A 21,334-nucleotide genomic window follows, 5' to 3' on the forward strand; every position below is an offset into this window, starting at 1 on the left:
TGGAACAGGTTGCCCAAGGAGGCTGTGGCTGCCCCATCCCTGCAGGCATTCAAGGCCAGTCTGGATGCTGGTTGGCAACCTGCACACAGCAGGGGGTTGGAACTGGGTGAGCATCGTGGTCCTTTTCAACCAGCCCATTCTATGGTTCTATGACCTGGCTGGCCCAGACTTCAGGAGAAGATGTGAGAAAGGGGAGCCTGCCTCGTGACATTAACAATTTCTTGTTTCAAACAGGATGAGCTGAAGGCACAGGCTTCAAAAGAAGACATCTTTCTGGTCTATATCCCAGCTTTGAAAGAAATAACACAAACCTATGAACTTGCTCTGTGCAGTGATGTACTTGGGAAGCACTGAGAGATTGCTGGTTCTTTCTATTGGGTGCCACTGCCCTTACACTGCTGAGCAGACGCTGCTGCAAACGGCCAGATTTCTGAAGAGGCCAATTTTATCAATTTAACACTTAATGACAAATGAAGTCTCATGACTGTGAAAGCTGGTCTAAGCTAGTTGGGTGTTTATACGTTAAGGTAAGAGCAATGACCTCTGTTCATACATTGTAAGAAATGTGTGCTATCTGTGATTCGTGCTTTTGCGCTGTTGACTACAAAAAAAAAATTTATTTTTGTCCCTGAAAAGAGGGAAGTGAAGGCAGAGATGAAACAGGACAACCTTTAAATTGCCAGACTTCATTTATCACTGCATTCATTTCTCAGTGGCAGCACAATGCAAACGACGTCCATCAGACAATAAAACCAGATGCATTTAGACCTTAGGCAGCATAACCAAAATGCTTCAGAAAAAAATAAATCCCTCTTTCCTTTTGCAGCTAAACTTCTACTAAAAATATTCCTCAGAATCACCTCTAATGGGACCCGTACTCAGAAGTACTTGCACCTCAGTGCCAACTCATCTGACACAAATTCCTTTAAACCCACCTAAAAAGGACTCATTCTTTGTTCTACAGAACAAAGAGGCTGGGCTGTTAAAGCAGGTTTCCTGGGAAACAGACGTGATGGCAGAAATACTTCCAAGCCTTTCCTACGCTGTGCGAGACAAATTGCAGACTTATTTAAAGTAACACTAAATTATGGATGTTGTCATTAAATACTGATGAGGTTTCATCTCCTAAAGCAAGGGAAGAAGGAACCGTTTTGACTCGGTGTCACTTTTCAACCAGTGCTCTGACATCAGAAATGTAAAGGCTGGGGTTTATTTGGTGACTCCGAATCCCTTCCCTCCTGCTGTACTGAGCTGTGTGACTGATATGCTACAACCCTCAGGTGAGGATCTGAATTCACAAGCGCACATCTGCAGCTAAAGAACAAATGCTCTGGGCTTTTCTGCTTTTGTTGGTTTCCCTTTCTTCCCCTCCGGTCGTAGCTTTACCCTAGCTGCTATGCTTTGAGCATCACCTACTAACAATACGCCCCACCTGAGAACTGACACACTGTAAGTGAACTCTTAATTGCCCACTACCAGCTTGGCCCTTCATCAGAAAGGAAAATCAGGAATATCAGAACTTGCCTTGCTTTCCTTACATTTTTCTTTCCTGTGGCTACGGCCAGTTAATTTCTTAAGTATTTTCCATCTCGTACTTGTATTTGGGCTTTCTCTGCAGCTGGCAATCCCTGTCTAAAGCAGCAAACCCCACAGGTTAGGAGTTCTGGGGAAGGGGAAAACATCCTTTGGCAGCAAGTCAGAGCTTATTGAGTTCCCAAGGAAGGAAAAGATTATGAAAGCCGTGTCAAGAAGAGCAGCCAGAAGCATACTTGAAGAATCGTGTTTTAGGTCAGCCTCTTGAGCAGAACTGGAACAGCAAATGCAAACAAGACAAAGTGGGTAGTGCACAGAGGGCTGCAGAAATGCTCACTTCTCCATGTATCCACAGTCTGGCATTTCCTCCACGGCTTGTGCTGCTTCTGTCAATCCCATTTGCTTCTCCCTGCCTTGAATTTAGGTCTTTCCAAAAGATTCTTCAGAGCTATAGCCTTTATTCCACATCACCCATTCGCAAAAACTGCAGTTAGACTGCCTTACGGTCACCTTCTTATCTTTAAATTCATTTAGCCTAACGATGCTGCTTTTCAAAGGAGCCGCCCTTCATCAGCTGCAGCACAGAAAGCTGCATTATTCATCACCCTCATCTGCATGTGCACATTCCTCAGCAGAAGGCCGGCAGACATTTTGTCAGCACTCCAAACACCTTGGCCACTACATGCAGTGCAGGGCCACCGGGAGCCTGAGCGTGAGGAGCAGCACTCAGCTTAGCCAGGAGTTCTCCCCTCTTCCCCAGAAGCACCTCATTATTAATCCTGTTTCTCCCATACAGGAACAGGGCCAGGCTGGAGGACAAGGCGGAGCAGAAAGTCCTAATGGCAAGTCCTGTGCTAGCTTCTTCAAAACACGAGCTTTGCCTGCTAATTGGTCTTATTTCCATGAATAATGTGTTGGTATTTCGCCCTGCCCAAATTAGCTCGCCCAAAGCTTGAGAATTGGCTTGCAGGCAGGCCGGCCCCCTGCTGCGCTTGGATCTGTGCCTTTTCAGTTGATTCTCCATCTCCAGAGGACATCAATTAAACCTCTACTATATTCTACCGGCTGCGTCTGTTTGTGTCACACACACAAAAAACTTATTTGACTGGAACAAGGCTTTAGAAGAACAACCTGCTGTGGGGAGGCTACATAACAGGCTTTTAACACAGTAGCTGCACTTCAAACCTCTCAGACCTTTGACTTCTTGAGTCTAAGACTGGAAGGCATCAAGGATTTTAAATGCTCTTGAAATGACACACCGATACCACGAGTGCTTTGAAAGGGAAAGAGGAGTATTACTGAGTGATAGCATACACTGAGTCTTTAAACTCATTCGTGGAAACTATGAGGGTTTCCTTCCCTCCCACCGATTTGGCACTTGGCATCTCACGTGTTAGTCCCCATTTTGATACTGAAACATCAGAAAAGGGGTTTTTGGCTTCGCGGAGCAGGTTGTTATATTGCTTCTCTTAGCAGCCAGTATCCATGCTTACAAAGGAAAACCCCACACCAATAACTCACACAGAATCAAAAGGTGTTAGAATAGCTGCCAAGGCTTCAGACTCGCATCCTGAAAGAATAGGGAAGCTGTTCCTAGTTTGAGATTAATTCAGCCTGCATTATTCAACATTGCTAATATTGGAATGGCAGACAGCCCTCTGAGAAGTCACAGTAAAGTGTCAGTAAAACACATTCTGGAGAAGATAGATAGCTTCTATAAAGAGATATATAATAACCAGGATTAACCTATATTTGAAAGAACAGTAATCAGAAAGGGACATTTCATTAACAACTTTAATTATTTCCAAATCCCTATACAGGTCGTAGCCCATTAACACCAAGGGCTTTTACTTTATATTAATGCAGTTTGCAGCTCTGTAAGTCACCCCAACGAAGGAGAACTTATTGAAAAAAAGTGGAAGGGCGGGGGGAAGATGGCTATAAAAAACCTGTGTCTCTCTCCTGGCCTGAAAGCGCAGCAACACGCCTCCCCTTGTTACTCCTCTCCTCTCAAGGTGACAGATTTCGCAGGGCACCGTGCTGGGGCTGTGATCCAACTTTGTGCTCCAGGGATCCCAGCTGATGCCTGGCTCCAAGCAGTGGGATTCCCGCAGCTCTGCACAGAGCCAGGCCTTCTGCTGAGCTTTCTTCAAGAAAAACTACAAAGTTTGCAATTGTAACACAGCATAAGGAATGTTTTAAGCTGCTAGTCTACACCTCTTCATATCAAATAAGGTCTGCCTTGCTCAAAGGCTCTGATCGCTACTTAATGGATTACGGAGGTTATGGATTAACCTTGAACTGCCGGATGCCAGCGGCCTTAGAGGAACAAAGCATCCAGCTGCACTCAGTGAGAGATCAAGGTAAAAGGAAGGCATGCTCCCTCTGGTTTTGAATATTCTGAAACCCAAGAGAGTTCCACACCCTTCTACAAAAGGCGTAAGTCCTGGCTAGGAAACAGCAATAATAGAAGGACATTGTATGACCTGTGTGTGAGCACAGTCACACCTGAGAAAGTGACTGGTTTCATTCGTGCTGCAAAGCCTTCCTGAAGGAGAAGTTCACCCCAGGGTGTTTTCTGTCTCTGAGTGTATCGATCTGATATGCATTAGCATGACTAAGCTCCCACCTTGCACATAAAACATTGCTTCAGCAATAGCAGCTCTGTTGCCCGTGCCAAGCAGTCAATAAGAACAAAGATTTGATACTTCAGCAGGCAGTGCACTCTACTAGTCGCAGCCATTTTGAAATTAAAAAGAGTTCTGATATTGCTTATTTTCAACAGAAATGAGCCACAGAATAACCCGGAGGTAGTTTCAGCAGTGTTGGAGTGACAGCTGCATGCAGGGCACGGCTATGCACAGCGTTTGAAAAGACAGTTACCTCATTTTCCTGGGTGAAATCGAGAGCATCATCTCCAGATGCAAGCAGAGTATGAAGAATCCTCTGTTTTACCTGCTCCCATTCAACCAGCATTGACTCTCGGTGATACTCTTCTGCCATAGCAAAAGTCTGTTGTATAAGATATTGCATTAGGATACAGAAGATGCTTCTCTGTCATTCCTGCCACCACTGGTGTGATGCTAGCTAGCAGCCTCAGCTATACACTATAATGTAAAACCATTTTCTATTTTCATGATGGAATGTAGGTCTTCACCTATAATCATTTCAACAGGGTTTTAAATATGCTTCAGTAATTATTGAGTAATTATATGTAATTAAAATAATTTAATAATGCAGAAGTACTATTTCTTATAATTAAGAAAACAAAAATACAAACCGATGCCCCAAGAGTGCATGTAGGGAAACAACCTAACCTCAGTGCTAGGAATGCAACGACACTTCTAAGCAGCAGCCTTAAGACAAACAACAGGAAGCATTTTTCCACACTGCATAATTCAGAAGGGAAAAATCACTGCCCTCAATATGACACACCGAAAGCCTAACGAGATTCAGGAACTCTGTCAGATGAATTTTGCATCAGACAGCTTCCATCTCAGAACATCCTCAAATCACTGATTTGCTCAGAGCAGAGGAGATAAACTGGGGAAAGTCCATCCTACATCTTTTTCCCATCTAGCTTAGGCACTGGTCCCTTTTGAGGGCAGAAATTCAGGCTCTACAGAACTCTTCTGAGTTTAAGAAATTAAGTTCCTCAAGATCTCTTTTCTTTCTTTCTTTTTTTTTTTTTTTTCCTCTCTCTCCTTGTTTGCTTAAAAGAAAAAGGCACTTGCTTCCAACTTACCCTCTTCCTAGACTCTTCAATGGCTGACAGCAATGCATTGTCCTTCTCATTCTTCAGGAATCCCTGCAAAAAAAGAAAAGCAGAGCATCAGCCAGCAAGCATTCCTGTGCTAACATCAGATCCGCACTGCACCACTCAGCTCATCCCGCAGCTCCCCTCAGTGCACTCCTGAGAAGTGTAAAGGTCACTTGACTTCACCAGAGATACAGCAAGATGTCCATACAGAGCAACAGGAAAATGAAAATGCATTAATCCTGATTTAATATGCATTAAATTCCAGCAAAATGTCCTGCTTCCATTCCCTTTTATCTCTGTGTCCCAGCAAGCACCTCCTCTTGCTCTCCATTTGAGGGAGCTGGGATGAAAGCTAGGTAGGAGTGATAAGCCAAGATAAGACTGTTGGACTTGAGTAGGGTAAAAAGAAAGAAGAAAGGCTCTGACTCGGCAGCTTCAGGCAGGAGTGAAGCTCTGGGAGGCCCAGCAGGAACTGCGGAAAAGCTTTAAAAATAATCAGTTGAAAAAAGATGGAAATAACCAAGCAGCTGGAGAGCACGCAGGAGGGGCTGACAGCACCGTCTCTTTCCTCACATACAGCTGGAGTGGTTAAAAAATATTTACACTTTTAATTTACCAGTACATCTCAAAGCAGGTCAGGTGTACATGAACAGATTGGCTCCAATGAGCTGAATTTTCTTATCTTCTATATTGCTTTTGTGACCCACAAGTTGAAGATACCCTGAGCTTAGAGCACGTAGCTGTAGGGTAAACTGCAGGAACACATGGGCAACAAACAGGAAACGTTCATCACACCCTGACTCAAACAGCTGTATTTTACACTGTCAGCAATTAAACAAATCTACACAATTTGCACTCCCAAACTTCAGCTTAAACATTATTTGAAACAGGAAAAAAAAGCTCTTGGCTCCCTCTGAAGTAACCAGCTGTAACACGTTAACTCCACCAAGTGCTAATACCTTAACAGTCTGTGTGCCTGCTCCAGAGATCTAAGGAGAGACCACTGACAACAGCAGGGAGCAGGAACCCAGCACACTGCACTCTGTGCCTTTACACCAGGGATTCACAGCACAGCCTGCTGCCATGGGGCTGGCACCTCTGGGAAAGCCTATTTATAGTGAATCTTGAGAACAGCCCTGAGGCTGCATTAAGCACAGCCACAGATATGAGCTCGCTGCTTACCTCGGTCTGAGAGGCGAGGAAGGTTTGAAGTTTCTCAGAAATGAAGATAATTGGTAGAACACTCAGCCAGCACAGGTGTGCTGCCTGCCTGCACATCAAAAGAAAAGGCACTGTGCTCTTCCCCTCTGAGATCCACAGAATGAGCCACGCCTGGGGCATCCGACCCCTTCAGCAGGGACCAGGAACACCACCTGTCTGTACAGCAGGCAAAGAACTGCAACCCCCTGGGACAGACCAGGAGGCGGTTCTCCTAGAAGCAGCCCTGGAACTCCTGGAATTATACATTGAAGAAGGGCTCCTTGAACACAGCCTACTTCTCACTTTCTCCACCACGTCCCACTTCTGTTTTACAGTTACGCCCACAAGGAAATCACAGCCCCAGCCTGAAAAGGGGAAGCTAAATGCAGAATCTTACATGTGCCTGAGCACCAGGAACAGCAGCAGCTGTGACCGAGCTGGGCCAGCAGCTGAGCTGCAGGTGAGGTGGGCAGGGAGAGGACTTGCCTTCCTTACCTTTGGCCACACTGGGAGGTGCCTGGGAGAGAAACCACTGTGGGTGTTATCTTTTTTTTTTTTTCCTGCCCCTTCCCCAAATCAGAGGCCTGTGGGCTTCCAAATTTCAGCAGGTCCATTTAAGGGATTTTATTACACTGAATGCCAACCAGGGAATGAGCACAGTCCTTCACAATCCCGAAACTGCAGCAAGCAAGCAAAGATCTTTGCATATCTCAAATATTACCCACAGTGTCTCACAGACAGAAGGCAATTCAGCAAGGCTGCCCTATGCCTGGTGCTGCGCAAGGCCATAGGATGGCAATTGCTGCTTTGGCTGCTTGCAGGCTGACTGCTACACCTCAGAACAGGGACTTTCCACACCCAGAGTTGAGTTTCCTGACAGTGCTTCTGCTGAGGCCAAACAACAGCTCTCACAGTGTCTCTCGGTGTTAGCAGCCATAATTTCTGACTCAAAAATACCAGTCCAGCTGCTGTACCCAATGCCGATTCCTCGGGCTTCCCGCATTGCCACCTAGCGGTGTGCTGTGCTTCCATCACAGGACATTGAGGCTTCGCTTCGCTTGCACCTCGTCCCACATGCTTTAAGGAAAAACAGAGCTCCCTAGAACAAGGGTGGCAGGAACATGAAAGAACTGCATTTCATATTGTGGTCCCCAGAATCCCAGGCCACGGAAAAGCATTAAGGGTTTGCAGATCCATGGGGAGGGCTGGGTTGTACTTGCTGAGCACGCCTGCCCTACAAGCTCCCGCAGCCCCAGAAGCAGGGGTGACCTTGGCACCAACTTCCAGACTACAGCAGGAGGAGCGGCACACAGCCCACACTGCAGGAGCTGCTCCCTCCAGGGAGGTGCTGGCGACTGCACCAGGAGCACCGGTGCTGCTTTGTATCTGATACCCAAAGACAGAAGCAGAAGAGATACCGTTAGGAAACAAAAGCCATTTCACAGCAGCAGATGGCAAGGACAGGGATAGCCAACACAAGCACTGCTCAAACCTCCCGGGTGAAATCCTCACCTTGCAGCTCTCACGCACAGGCTCTGTCACAGCAGGGATAAAAACAAACCCATATCTTAATTCCCCAAGGCAGGTTTCCACAGAAAGCTGATGGAGCCCTAACGTCACATCCCCCTCTCCTGGGTGTGCGGCTGCCTGACACTGAATTTCCCTCTGCTCCTGCAGTACACCAACATGCTCTCCCCGCACCTTGCTGGGAAGGGAAGCAGCACATCTCTCTTCCATCACTCCCTACGACACTTGCTGCTGTATCCTAAGCTTGATTTGTGCAGTATCTGCTTGGAAGACGTTTGCAAAACAGTGACACGGATGTGGAAACGCACCCACTCTCCCACCTCCAGCTTCCCTCTTCCCAGCTAGCCTCATTCTCAATCCCCATTTACTCCTGCAGATCTACTGGCACTCAGCATCCTTCCCCAGCACATTACAGCTCCTCTTGGATCTCTCCTGTCCCATGGATTCCAGCTTTATCTTCTCACCACCTCCTTCCTCACTGAAGCCCAGCCTTGCTGAGCCTTGCCATACCAAACCCCAGCCTCCCTCTGCTACGCACTCATCTCCCAAGCCTTGCTCCCCACTCCTTCCTCCCACAGCTCTTCCTCCCATCTACAGCACCCAACCTCCAGCTCTGGCTGCCCTTCAGCATTCAGAAGAGGACGGCCTGCAGCTGAGCTCCAGGAGTTGAGACTGCAGAGGCAATGGAGGTGCACACAGAGGACTCCCCAGGAACCTGGCCAGCCCAGTACAATGGTAGAGAGAACGTGGCAGTGGAGGAGGCTTTCAAAGTGCATCAGTAGGTGCTTTGTGCAGCAGAAAGGGCTACAGCACCAATTGCATGACATGTATTTTGCAATCTTCATCTACAAGGCTTTCTTACCTTTGGTTTCATTTGAAAATTAACTTGGGTGAGGAGAATGAGATGAGGGTGAAGGCAAAGCACCACAACCGCACTGCCTGGGCAGACATCACTGCCCAAAGGCAGCATTCTCAACGTGCAAAACAGTTACCAAGACTCATCCAAGAGGATGAGCTGAGGGGCGCCCCAGGGGAGGCTGTGCCAGGAACCAGCACCTACCTCGCTCCAGCCCAAATTCCACAGGAAAATGTTTCAGGAACTAATTCATTATCTGCACAAAAGGACATGCACGCACTGATGGGCTCTTTTTGACAGGAGATTGAAAGTCTCTCCCATTTACTGCAGTAAATGAGGTTAGTAAACTCTCTTCTGGCTGATAGAAGTCTCTTAATTACTTCCATCAGTCAGGCCATACTTTCAACGCTTGATCTTAGCATTCAAGCTGTCAAGAGAAGGCCAGTGTTGCCAAATAGAGCGCTGAAGCTGTGGACGTTGACAGGGATGCTTACTTTCCACTGGCAGGGGAAGAAAGGAGAAAATGAAATTAACAATCTGGGACCATTTCAAGCCAATTGCTCTTTGCAGAAAACATTTTGAAGTGCTGGATTTCCAGTTGATCCAGCGAATCTTTCAAAGGATCAGCAGGGATGATAATTACACTGCTAACAAACATTATTCTCGAGCACTGGGAACAGAAGCTCCAGATGAAGGATCTGATGTAATTATCTCTACCACTACTTTGTTGTTGTTTTTTGTGTTGTTGTTGGGTTGGGTTTTTTTGTTTTTTTTTAAAGGAAGGGCTGAGAATGTCACAGCTGCATAGAAATCAGTGCCTTCAATCCAGTCTGCGTAACAAATCAACACCTTGAAGAGATGGGATGGAGCCTTAGGAAGGAATCCCCTTGTTAAACAGCATGTTCTCACGTGCCTTTCCCCATCTAACGTAGGAAGTGCAAATGGCAAAGCTCACGTCTGACCTCTCTACAAGCACTCAGTTCCAGGGTCTAGTTACAGCAAAGTCCTCCCAGTCTAAAAAAGTTGACGTTTGTAAACATTTTCTACAGAATTAATTCACTGTTGACTAAATAGGAGAAAACAGGGAAAACCAGAAGGTCTTCTAGTTTGCTGAGGCCCAAGAGCCAGTCGTTGCATTTTGTTCATTCAAAGGAACAGCTCCATTGGAGAGAAATCTATGGGAACTGCTAGCTAGCAGACAGTGCAGCCAACTGCTGGGCTTGGGGAAGGCTCGCTGCTGTGCCACTGGCCTTCCCAGCAGACCCACTGAACCCTATCCATGCACACAGTGTGCACCATGCTCGCAGCCAGCGCTCCCATTTGTCTCACATGGAAGCACAGGCAGGAGAGCTCTTCTTGCCCCGCAGGCAGACAGAATTTCAATGGCAGCAAGTCATGAAAATACACAAACCTGGCTCAAGCTCTGCTCCGCTAGCAATGGTTTTAAAGATCGTAGCAATTCTAAAGCAGCTGACTTTCTGCTCTGGCAAGACCAAATTTTGCAAAGCTGCAGCAGCTGCAGCATGCCCAGCAGCGCAGTCCTTCCTCCTGTAGCAGCAAGTCGGTGTGTGCACCACTGAAAAGGATGCAGTGTGCTCACAGGAAAAGCACCTTGCAGGAGACAGAGCACCACCAGCAGCCTGGTAAGCTTTCTAGGTGCCTCCCTGTGCAAGTGGAAAATACACTGCGTTAATCTTGGCACGGGGACAAGACCCACCATGGGCAGGGCAGCAATGTGACACTCACAACTGAATGGTGCCTTTAATCTGCATTGTGTGGTGAGCCTTAGGCAAATATGCATAAGCAAAGTGCTTGCTGCCCTAGGCTAATACCAGCAGTACAAGAATCTCCTACATTTGTGTGTTATTTTAGCAGTTTAGACTGTTTGATTTGCTGAACTCCAGCAGTTTTCACAGTAATCTTCAGACCGTAGCCAGGAACACAGGATTTTGTTGCGTTGGATAAATATCATTATTCCTTCTGGCCAAGATGGCAGAACTCCAGCTGCCAAAGCAGCGCTCCTCACGAAGGCAGTGCACCTCCAGCAGGAGCAGAGAACAGGGTGTGCGCTCTCCACCGCTCGCTGTGACCATCTCCAGCTGGGAAGGCGCTCTCTGAGAGCGGAACCACACGCGGTGCTTTGCTCCTGCTGCAGCCAGGAGGGGCCAAACACAGCAGAGTAGTCTGCAAAAATCAGAAATCCCAGCATAGTGATACGACTGGGTGAAGTGGGGCACCTGCTTTCAGCAAACAACTATATAAATGTATGCTACGGTAGGTACAAGTCTGTCAACCACCATATATATCACTGATGTATCTGATTATTATGGCATCTGTAAGTGTTGTTCCACACGTTATGTCTATCTCCTCCACCACACCCAGATGCTGCTGCTGTTGCACACAGTACTCTTTCCTTCCCAGGCTCTGCAGGCCTCTGCTGCGTCACGTTGAGATGCACAGGGGAATGCTGGTAGAACTGGTTTTAACAGGGACTTTCCAAAGTCCAATGCTTTAATGGCAAAACACATAACACTTTTTCTAATGTAAAATTTTAGAATAAAGGAGTTCAGAGTGAGGCTCTACTCTGCATACAGTTATTATCCTTCATGGCATGGATCAGCTGAGGCAGTAATTGCCAATGTAGCATAAGAACAGTGGGAGGAACCGTACTGCCTCCCCAGTGCCCTCCTCCTCCTCCTCCCCAAGCACTGCGTTCCTGCCTCCCTGCGATGCCCTGGGGAGCTGTGAGCCCACCAGCAGCACTCCTGGCACCATGCTTTGCCATCATGCCCACGAGCGCGGGGCTGCATCAGCACAGGAGCTGAGCTCCTCCACCAGGTTCCCAAACACTCAGTGAGTCGCTCTGGGATGCAGAGCAGTGGTCTCAGCCTGCCACGAGCAGCTGCAGTTATCCCCTGCCCTACAAGCATACACCGATTAAAAAGTGCAAACAAGATGCTTTTCTGCCACCTGCCCCAAACCAGCACCAAAGTTACATCTTGTTTGGACCGCATTTTCTGAACTCTGAAATAAGTGATGGATCTCTGGCCCTTTGGATCTGACTCATAATACAACCTTCCATTAAAATATTTACAGTGTGCTAACGAAGAATTTCTGACCATCTGCTGGAGCACATGATTGCACCGACCCCTCCAGCAGCAGGCTGCTAAAGGAACTCTGAGAAGACGCACAGATCTCAGCCACTGCACAGCCACAGCCAAGCCTGCAATACCCCTCGGTGAGAACCTCTCTGCATCAAGCAGAGCAATGCCTTGCACCAAGCCATCAAAACTAATTTCACTGATGACGCCATTTTCTCATTTCCTTCGCTGCCATTTTAGCACAGTGGTCGCTCTGTGCTCTCAGGCAGTGGTGACAGCTGGGTGCCTCCCAGTGCAACCCCACATCCCAGCACCCGGCAGTGCACCCTGACTGGGAGCAAAGGGAGTGGGCTGGGAGGCTGTGGGAGATGCACAGAGCGAGGCATGGCTTGGGGACCACCGACAAGAAGGACAAGCTGTGGAACGGCTGCTTGCTGCTATCAGCCAGCCTCCCTGAGCCCACCAATCCAGATTTTAGTGCAAATCTTCATCCTGCCCTGTCCCTATTGGTGCGTTCTCCTTTTGCTCACCCAATTTGGGGCACGTAACTTGTCGCGCTGAGAAATGGGCAACATCAAGCTTTTTGGGAAGAGAAACAAAGTACCTTATTACTACTTGTGCATCTCTTCTTTCACAATCTCAGACATGTAAAAGAAGTTAAGCACCTCTAGCTGGCACAGAACTCTGAAGACACAGGGAGTGCCTCCCAGCGCTGCGGGAAAGCAGAGGCAAGCAGAAGCACCAGCCTGACCTGAGAGTCCGCAGCAGGCTGAGACCTCAGGGAAAAACCCAAGTGGGAAAGGAAAGCCTTCTGAAGTTTAAAAAAAAAAAAAAAAAAAGCAAAAAAAAAAAAAAGCCCAAGTCAGCCCTTCCTCCTGAAGGATTCTACATCATTAAAATAATACTAGAAAAAGCTACGTCTGGAATATGCCAGTTACAACCAGCCCAGTCTATTTCGCAGACACCTTAGTGCTCAGACAGCAGAGCACTCACACCAATCCTCTGCTGCACCACTCGACCTGTGATGCCGAGCAATCTTCCCTTTTCTCAGCATCTCCCCATTGTGCTACAAACATGCACTTCCAACTTCCCACTGCTGAGGGGGCACCGCAGACAAAAGGTCCCCCCCCACCACACCGTGCCCACCCACGGTGCTCAGGAGGAATGAGGCACTGGCCCCAGGTGCTGCCCACGGAGAGCAGGAATCCCACTGTCACAGACCTGCAGCCAGGTGCTCACTGCTGGGACTCGTGTTCCATACGCTCATTTACAGAGCTCGGATGAACTCTGTCTCCCACTCACTTCAGACAAAGGAAAATAATTTGCACCAGCACCAACGGCAGCGTACCGAGCTGCCTCCCACACAGGGACAGCCCTCCAGCTCCCCACACATTGCAGCCTTCTGCACAAGGAACTAACATGTCACTGAGCTGCTGCCATGGCAGGACCCTTACAGCACCAGCAGCCTCTTTTACAACAGGCAACTTGCAGGCACGCTGTGCAGCAATCCCATTTCTAACAGCTCGGGCACAGCTAACAATAGGAGAGCATAAGTGGCACACGGGCATCCCGGCACTGTGCTGCAGGGCCTGTGCTGCTCCCCAGTGGGATGAAAAAGCGACCCACGCCATAGCCCTGTCCCCAGGGAAGAGCTGGGCAGGCAGAGCCCACAAGGCAAGCAGAGCCAGGGGGCAGGCAGCCCCGCTGCACGCTGCAGACCCCAACCCTGCCATCGCCACTCACTCCTTGCTGTTCCCTCCACCAGGATTCTCCTGGCTTTCCCTTCCCTATCACACCCTATTCACTTGAAGGAGAGGTGGGGTCTGGGCTGCAGACTCCAGTTCACTTAAAATAATACACTGTGTCTCATCCAAGAAGCTAGCGTAGAGAGAGAAGAAAAAAAAAAAAAAAAAAAAAAAAAGCAAACCCTGGTACCTTTGTTGGCTTTGATGAGTGGAAAAATTTTCCAGCAGACTGTCCTTATTTTTCATTTTCATCCCACATCCTCACTTCCAAATAAAATTCAAGAAAGTTCAGGGTGCCTCCTAAATAAGCCCTAAGTGCATCTGCAGGAGCAAACGGTGCACCAACATCTCTGCGCCACAATGAAAGCCCAGGAAATCGCATCTCAAAGCAGCACCCTCATTTCTGTCCAAAACGCTCCCGTGGACGTTCCACAGCCTGGGGAAGAGACCACGGGAATGAGGACACTCAGAAAGTTACAGGGCTGTATTTGTCCTTATCAAAGAGCAGCGATGTCGGAGGGGCTCTGCAGCACAGCCCTGTGCCGGGCTGCCCCACCCAGCAGCTGCTCACAGCAGGGGTACGGCACAGCCCACAGAATGCAGGGTCTGCCCCGAGCCACCCACCTGTTCTCCATCACCCACCTCCCACCTCAAACAGCAGCGGCAGCACAAAGGAACAGCAGAACGAAAGACACCTGAAGGAAAAGGCTCGCTCCTACCCAAGCAAGCTTTTCACCTTTGTTGTATACATTTTGAAACGCACCCGTTCCTACCTGCAGATCTCAGCGCCCAGCAGCTACAAACCTGTCAGTGCCGGCTGCCCGCGCTCACACTGCTGCCTCTCTGCATTAATGCTCAAGTTTTTCGCATCTTTAAAATAAAAGAAAACCTGTCAGTGCTGAGACCAGGAGTCCTGCACTGCCATGGGAGCGCGGCTGCTCCCCGCGGCTCGGCGCTGCAGCGCATCTCTGCTTCCTCCAGTGGTGCTCGATTCAAACGCTGGGGAGCACCAGCCTGAAACCAGTAACTGCTGGGAGTAACAGTCATAGGTTACAGAAGGATATTTTATTGTTAGCGGGCTGTACCATGTAGCAGTTGGGAGGGGGTGAGGCAGACACAAGGCGATTTTTTTCCCCCAGCCACCGCAATTACTCTGATGTGAATTTTTGATGACTTCCGACATATTGCATGGTTAATCATCGCTTCGGCTGTCACGTTGGGTTAACGTGCAGAATGCATTTGCTGCATTGTGATGCAGCAGCACGGCCACAGCTCGTGGCACCGGGTGTGAAGCTATTCCCTTTGCTGAGCTGCATGAATTTGCACATACCGTGAGGGGCTGAGATAACAGGCGGTTTGATTTCGTAGGGCGTAAGAAAGCTTCTGCCATTTTAGACCTGCAGCAGTCGAGCAACTTGTAGAGGCTGAGCGTTCTGCTGCATATTAATTGGTGCCGGTGCTGTTTGCAGAGAGCTGCACTCCCTTTGTTCTGCTGCATCCGGTTATTCAGTGGTTAAAAGCTGTAGGTGCTATTTACCTTAAACGTTGATCTTTTTGGTAGCCTTGCCCACGGCACCCAACTGTGAGCACACACCTCAGGCACTGCCACGCAGCCCTCTGACTGATACGTGCTCAGCCCAACTGCAACCTCCTTCAACATGATGCAGAAAGCACACTCATGGTAAATCATCGCACACCAAGAGTAAAAACGCGCTGCTTAAAAATAAAGAGGGCTCCTTTGCCAAGCACCACTTCTTCCCATGCGCTTTAAGCATTCAAACGAAAAGCATAAGGTTATGCAAAATGCTAACGTGTGCTTTCCATTGTCACCAATAGAAAAACAATACTGCGAGCGACCGTGCAATTACAAGCGGGGATGTAAAACAGCAGAGATGAAGCCACGCTAAGAGCCAGTCACCCGATGATTAAAGTCAGGCCAGTGTATTCCAGCAGTCAGGTGATGGTGCCATCATTACAGTGCAGAAAGCCAGAGAAAAATCGAGAAGCGGACCACCCCCATCTTAAAGAAAAAAATTACAAGCACCAAAGACATCAGGAATGCATTTGCTAATGCGCACAACACACTGCCATGAGGAAGGGTTGCAAAGAACAGGGACTGAGCGCCCTCAGAGCGGTACCTCTGTGGTGCCAGCCCTGAGAAAACACACACACACCCCAATGTCCTGCCTGGGGATGGCTGTGTTGGTGCCAAACGAAGCACGGTGAGCGCCCTGCTGCACACACTGTACATCACCACAGTACCCAACCAATTCATTACTTCCATTTCTGTTTTAATTCCAACACCATCACAGGGGTACAGGCTGAACACAAAGCACCAGTAAAAATGGTGCAGAATATTTCATGCAGAGGAAAGCCAGGCTCTGAATTCACATTGCGCTTTCTGGTTTGGGAGCAAGTCCACTTCTCAGTAGCAGGCTTTTAGGAGGTGCTCTGTGAATGGGGTTTGCCCACCCCAAGGCACCACCAGGCACCTTACACAGTGCCAACACAGCATGTTGGGGCTTTGGAAGCAGCAGACCTGGCCCCCAGGGCTGCTGTAACGAGTGAGCAGAGCTCTCCCTGCTTTGACCCAATAAGCACTGGATAGAATACCTGAATCTTCATACCAGGAGGCTCCAGAATGGGAAAAAAAACAACAAACCAAACAGGTCCAAGCCCACCAAAGTTCTTAAAGGAAAACCACTGATTACTACCCACTATGCTCCAGAGTACAAGAGAAGTCCATCCTGGGGGAAGACAGGCATTTGTGCAGGAGCCATCCAAGCCAGGCACTCCTCCAGCACTGCAAGCATCCATGCTGGCACTGCCCCTTCTGCCCCACGCAGCGCCCCAGCTTTGGGCAGCTTGCCACTCACATACCTCCCATTGCAAAATGCTCCAATAGCACACAGCCACCAGAGCAAGCGATGCACAGAGCTCTTGCTCTCTAGCCAAACTTTCAAACAGGTGAAGGGCATTATCTGGAGAGACAGCCTGCTCTAAGGACAGCCTGCAGCCCTGCTCATGGCTTTCCAAAGCACCACGGATCTGGAGCTGTCAGCAGCTGCTTTAAAGATGCTATTTTACAAACAGAGGTTCTCTGTTTTTTTCCAGCCATGTAACGTACTGCAGGAGCTACTCCCAGCTGCAAAACTACACATTACAGATCAGCATAGTTTACATTTTCGTTTTACACTTTGCATTTTCGGCCTCAGTGTTGCACGGAAAGCTTTCCTATGTGGCTCAGCACATGCTGCCTTTCCTTACCTGGCTGTTTCTTAAATAAACAGCTTTGAGAACGAGAACAGAAATTATTCACCCAAATGGCAGTTAGCATGACGGATAGGGAGCAGTAAGCATGACTGAGACGTGGAACCGCCCCTATTTGCGTGCCACCAATGCAGCAGAGTGCTCAGCCTGCACACATGTCCATCACATCTGCACTCAGATATTACTTTGGGAGGAAGAGAGAAAACTATTGCTTGGGGTTAGTGGGCCATAAAGGCTTTACTTTTGAGTAGGAAGTGTAATATCCCAAAGACAAAGGTGAAGCAAGGATCACACATCAGCCGTGTGAACTGCTTTAATGCTTTTAGTTGTGACGCTTGCACTGGAATTGCCTGGACAACCCACATCTCTAACTATGTGGTTTTATGTAGCAGCTCTTCACAACATCAGCAGATCAGCCATAAAAGGTATGTTGGATTTAGCAATTTTTGTTGTTCTCAAAACCAAAACTCAAAGCAAGAGGTGCACCGAGAGGCAAGCAGAGCCCTCAGTCCCTGCCAGCATGCAGGTGTCCTGTGCCCAGAGCGCTGCCCCTGTGGGTGCCCAGCAAAGGAGCTCCTTCCCTCCTTGCTGCCACTGCCCCTCTGGGTGAAGGAGAGTCCTCCACCATCGCTGCAGAACAAAATACCCTGAGTTAGAAGGGACCCACAAGGGTCAGAGTTTAATCCATGCTATCACTCCTACCTTAAAGCCAAAAGAAATTTAAAAAAACCAAACCCTAGAACAGCCAGTATAAAGTCTCTGAAATGTCTTTTCTCCTTTTCACTCAGGCAGAGGTGAGAGAACGAATACAAGAGGCACTGTTTGGTCTGATCTTGCATCAGCTCCTTCCTGAAGTCCTGCAGCTGTGATGCCCACTGCCACTGACCAGCGTTAGCCAGCGAATGCTAACAGAGGCATTGCTGGCAGCGAGTTAAGCAGCAGCAGGCAGCTTCTTCCCAAGTCTTTTTCTTTGCTGCTTCATCTGATGCTGCAGTAGCAGCAAATAGTGCACTGTCATAGCAGGGCCAGCGGGTGCCTTGCAGCACCCCTCCCTCTCTGCAGGAGGCTGCTGGCGCTGCCTGGCACTGAGGGTCCTTGGGCAGGAGGCAGCAGTGCTGCTGGATCTGCACTCGTCCTCTCCTCCAGAGAGAGGCAGAAAGGAGAGAGGAGTCCAACTTTGGTAGTTGGGAGTGAAGGAAACCCAGGCAAACCCCTCCTTTCACGGCAAAGTTGCTGTATTGCCATTCAAACAGCACAAGAAGTCAGCTGGGCTGAACACACTGTAATGCTACCGGCCCAAGTGTGGAAGTTTGGGCTTTGCGGCAAAGGGCGAGCTTGTATGGACTGGGAGTGCAAGTTACCCAAAGCCGAGGCCAAAATGTGAACTGGGAAGCAATTGGCCTCCAGCAACACCCAGAGCCCTCAGAGAGAGCCTTCCTCCCACAGGGAACGTCCCCAGGTCCCCCCCAGACCACAGTGAAGGCCTTATCACAGAAGCCTTATCATTATACGCAGCCCAAAGGAAATCAAGCTCCAGCACAGCTTTCTGGGGCTCAACATACCCCAGACAAAGCAATCCAGAGTCCCCTGGCACAGGGAAGGTGCAGCAGAGGGGACTGCCAATAACCTGCAGCACCATTCTGCCATCCACAGAGAGCAGTGTCAGTTTCACAAGGAACAGAGGGCCTGCTCCCATTCAGCAGAGTGACTATCGCCTAGCTACCTTGCGGCAGCATTTATCTGAGAGGCAAGAGCAGGAGCCAGCTTTAATTAGAGCCCTTTTAACAAAGAACTGGGGGTATTACCCATGCTCTCCATCAAGTGCTAATTGAGATGGAAGCATTTAAACAAAGCACAACAAGTGTCCATTTACTTACAGCTATTGTTAAATATCTACTCGGAGATTATTCCCAAAGTTATAATGTACCATGAATATTCAAACCGGTTTCCTTCTTCAGCATTAAGAAGAATAATCACCTTAAAAAAAAAAAAAAAAAAAAAAAAAACAACAAACCACAACTGGAAGCCAAACAGCTATTTTGCATCAGAATTGGAGGAACGTTTTCAACATGTCAGTGCTAATGTACAAGGGAAAGGAGAGATGGCTCCAGCTTCTGGAGCATGGAGCTCCGCCTGGAAAGTCTTCACACAGCATTAGTGCAGGCTGCAAGCCTCTAATTACACGGGGAACTGTTCACTTTTAATTCAGGACACTAACTTCTTTTTCCTGTGCAAGCCCTGAATGTCAACGCCTCCCATAGATGACTGCAAGCCATTACCTTAGCATCACAGCAGGAAAAACCCTTGCATCCCCATGGCCTATTCAACCACATGGTCACCAATATCCACACCTTCGTTTCTAAGCTCATCTTTCCAGCTACTGAATTTCTTACGGCCTTCCCTTCCAAAGCTGAATTCCCACATTCCTGCACCCTCCCACAGGGATGAGTTAACCTAACACCGGCCAGAGGCCCAACCCATGTGAACAACTGTCAAACGCCAGGTCCATGGAATCACAGAACCCATCTTTCACCTCTTCTGACCGATGCCTCCGCGATGCCCACAGGGAGAGCTGATTTAAGAGCACCCTTTGACACAGCCCAGCGATGAATTATTAACTCAGTGGAAGCTGCAGAGCACCAGCTCGGAGCAATCACGAGCCTTCTCCCATGATTAAACCAGAACACAATTATCAGTGCTCTGCTCCTCACAGAATGCCTCTGAAATCTCCCTCACACAAAGCCCGGAAGGCACCACGCACACATCCACGCTCATACGTGGGAACAGAAACAATTCTGTGCTTTTACATTTGTTCCTTCAGAGCTATGTTATCAATTGTGAATGGCCTAAGAGAGCTCTGTCTCTCCCCGCACTGTAGCGATGATACGTTCCAGTATCACAGCAAAAGGTGCCAGGAGGGAAAAGACAGCACAGAGGGGTTCGCAGGTGGTCTGACACACAGAGTGCGCGTGGATGTTTGCTTCGGGTGGGATGCCACGCAGCTCCACACACAGCACAGAGGCAAGGCGAAGACAGCGTTTTAGGTTTTCAGTAGCAAGGGAGCTAAATTTGTACTCCTTTAATCACAGCTGCCAGCTCTGAAGAAAGCAGCACTGGAACCACTGCCCTGCAAGGGCAGCAAAACAGCCACATGCACGAGGGCTGAAACCAACCAGAGCAGCACAGCCTGCTTTGTCTCACTAGCTGTGCTTTTCTCATAGCGCAAGCACAACCGCTATCAGTACTGGCATCTCAGTGGGCTTAATTAGAAGTCAGGACGACTCTATTCAGGCCTTTCTGCAGCGCTCATTGCATTAATATCCAAGTGCCTTCCAGTCCTGCAGTACACGACACGACTAACATCTGTCACATGTTGTTTGTTCTCTTCTCTCTTTCCTGGGGGAGTAGAAATGGCATTCACAGGGGTGGAGGAACAGCTAGCAACTGCGAAAGGAGACCCCAGCCCTGGCTCAGCTCCCCCATAATGAGCCTGTGCTGGCCAGACCCGCTTGGTTCGTGTTTCAAGATTATCATCATTACCATAATAATTAAGCTGTACACATTAAGACATAGCTTAGCACCAGCTCTTCTCCCAAGTAACATTTCTATGCACAATTGACAGAATTGAAAAAACAACTGAAAACCTGGCCTTGGCAAGGTCTTCAAGCAGTCCGGAAGGCTTATCACTTGCAGGACACATTCATTCCTTTGCCCGACACTCCTTGTCTTATCAGCTCAGCATACAGAACATTGAGGATGTATCTTCCTGCAGAGGAATTCAGGGTCCATCTCTACAGTTTAACAGAAGTGGAAGATGAAGGAATGAACAGCTTAACCTGCTGTTACAACTCCTCCAAAACATGCCACACATCTTCAGCTAAGGAGGTTGAATCTGGAATTTTACATCCAGGAGACAGCAGGTAGTGCTAATATTCCTACTGCACTCACCTGGCCCCATGATCCTCCATTTGTACATCTCTTCCCTTTTTATGTCGGAAATGGGCAACAGCAGGGGAAGAGTCACTCCCTGGTATACCCCTACCATCACTTTCTCTCCATACGTCCACCCAAACCCTACAAAACTGAAGGTAATAAAAGTCCACTGAAAACTGAGTAACAAACTCTCTGGAAGAGAAGGCAAAGACTCAGGATGAACGAGGGGAATACATCCTGCTTTCATTCAGCACAATGTGTACAGCCATACAAAACAGGGATTAGTCTTTTACCAAAAAAAAAAAAAAAAAAAAAAAAGGAACAAGGTTTTTAAGAGTACAGATCAGGAGGCTCTCAGGAAGGACAGACGCTGACTCAGAAAACCATTAAAAGGACAAAGTGACTTTCA

General features: G+C 48.4%; 1 protein-coding gene across 6 annotated transcripts in view; it reads right to left on the reverse strand.

Moving 5' to 3' along the window:
• NUP93 (nucleoporin 93) overlaps positions 1-21,334 on the reverse strand; it is a 69,271-nt gene that overhangs the window by 20,971 nt on the left and 26,966 nt on the right. For 3 of the 6 annotated variants that reach the window (XM_048958178.1, XM_048958177.1, XM_048958179.1), the window contains exons 4-5: positions 5,279-5,341; positions 4,417-4,545 (exon numbers count right to left, since the gene is read on the reverse strand). In XM_048958178.1, coding sequence (XP_048814135.1) covers positions 4,417-4,545; positions 5,279-5,341 — 192 coding nt within the window. The other 3 variants (XM_048958180.1, XM_048958182.1, XM_048958181.1) reach the window with 3 other exon arrangements.

Source organism: Lagopus muta, chromosome 12 (genome assembly GCF_023343835.1).
Source record: "Lagopus muta isolate bLagMut1 chromosome 12, bLagMut1 primary, whole genome shotgun sequence".
NCBI classification, from domain to species: Eukaryota; Metazoa; Chordata; class Aves; order Galliformes; family Phasianidae; genus Lagopus; species Lagopus muta.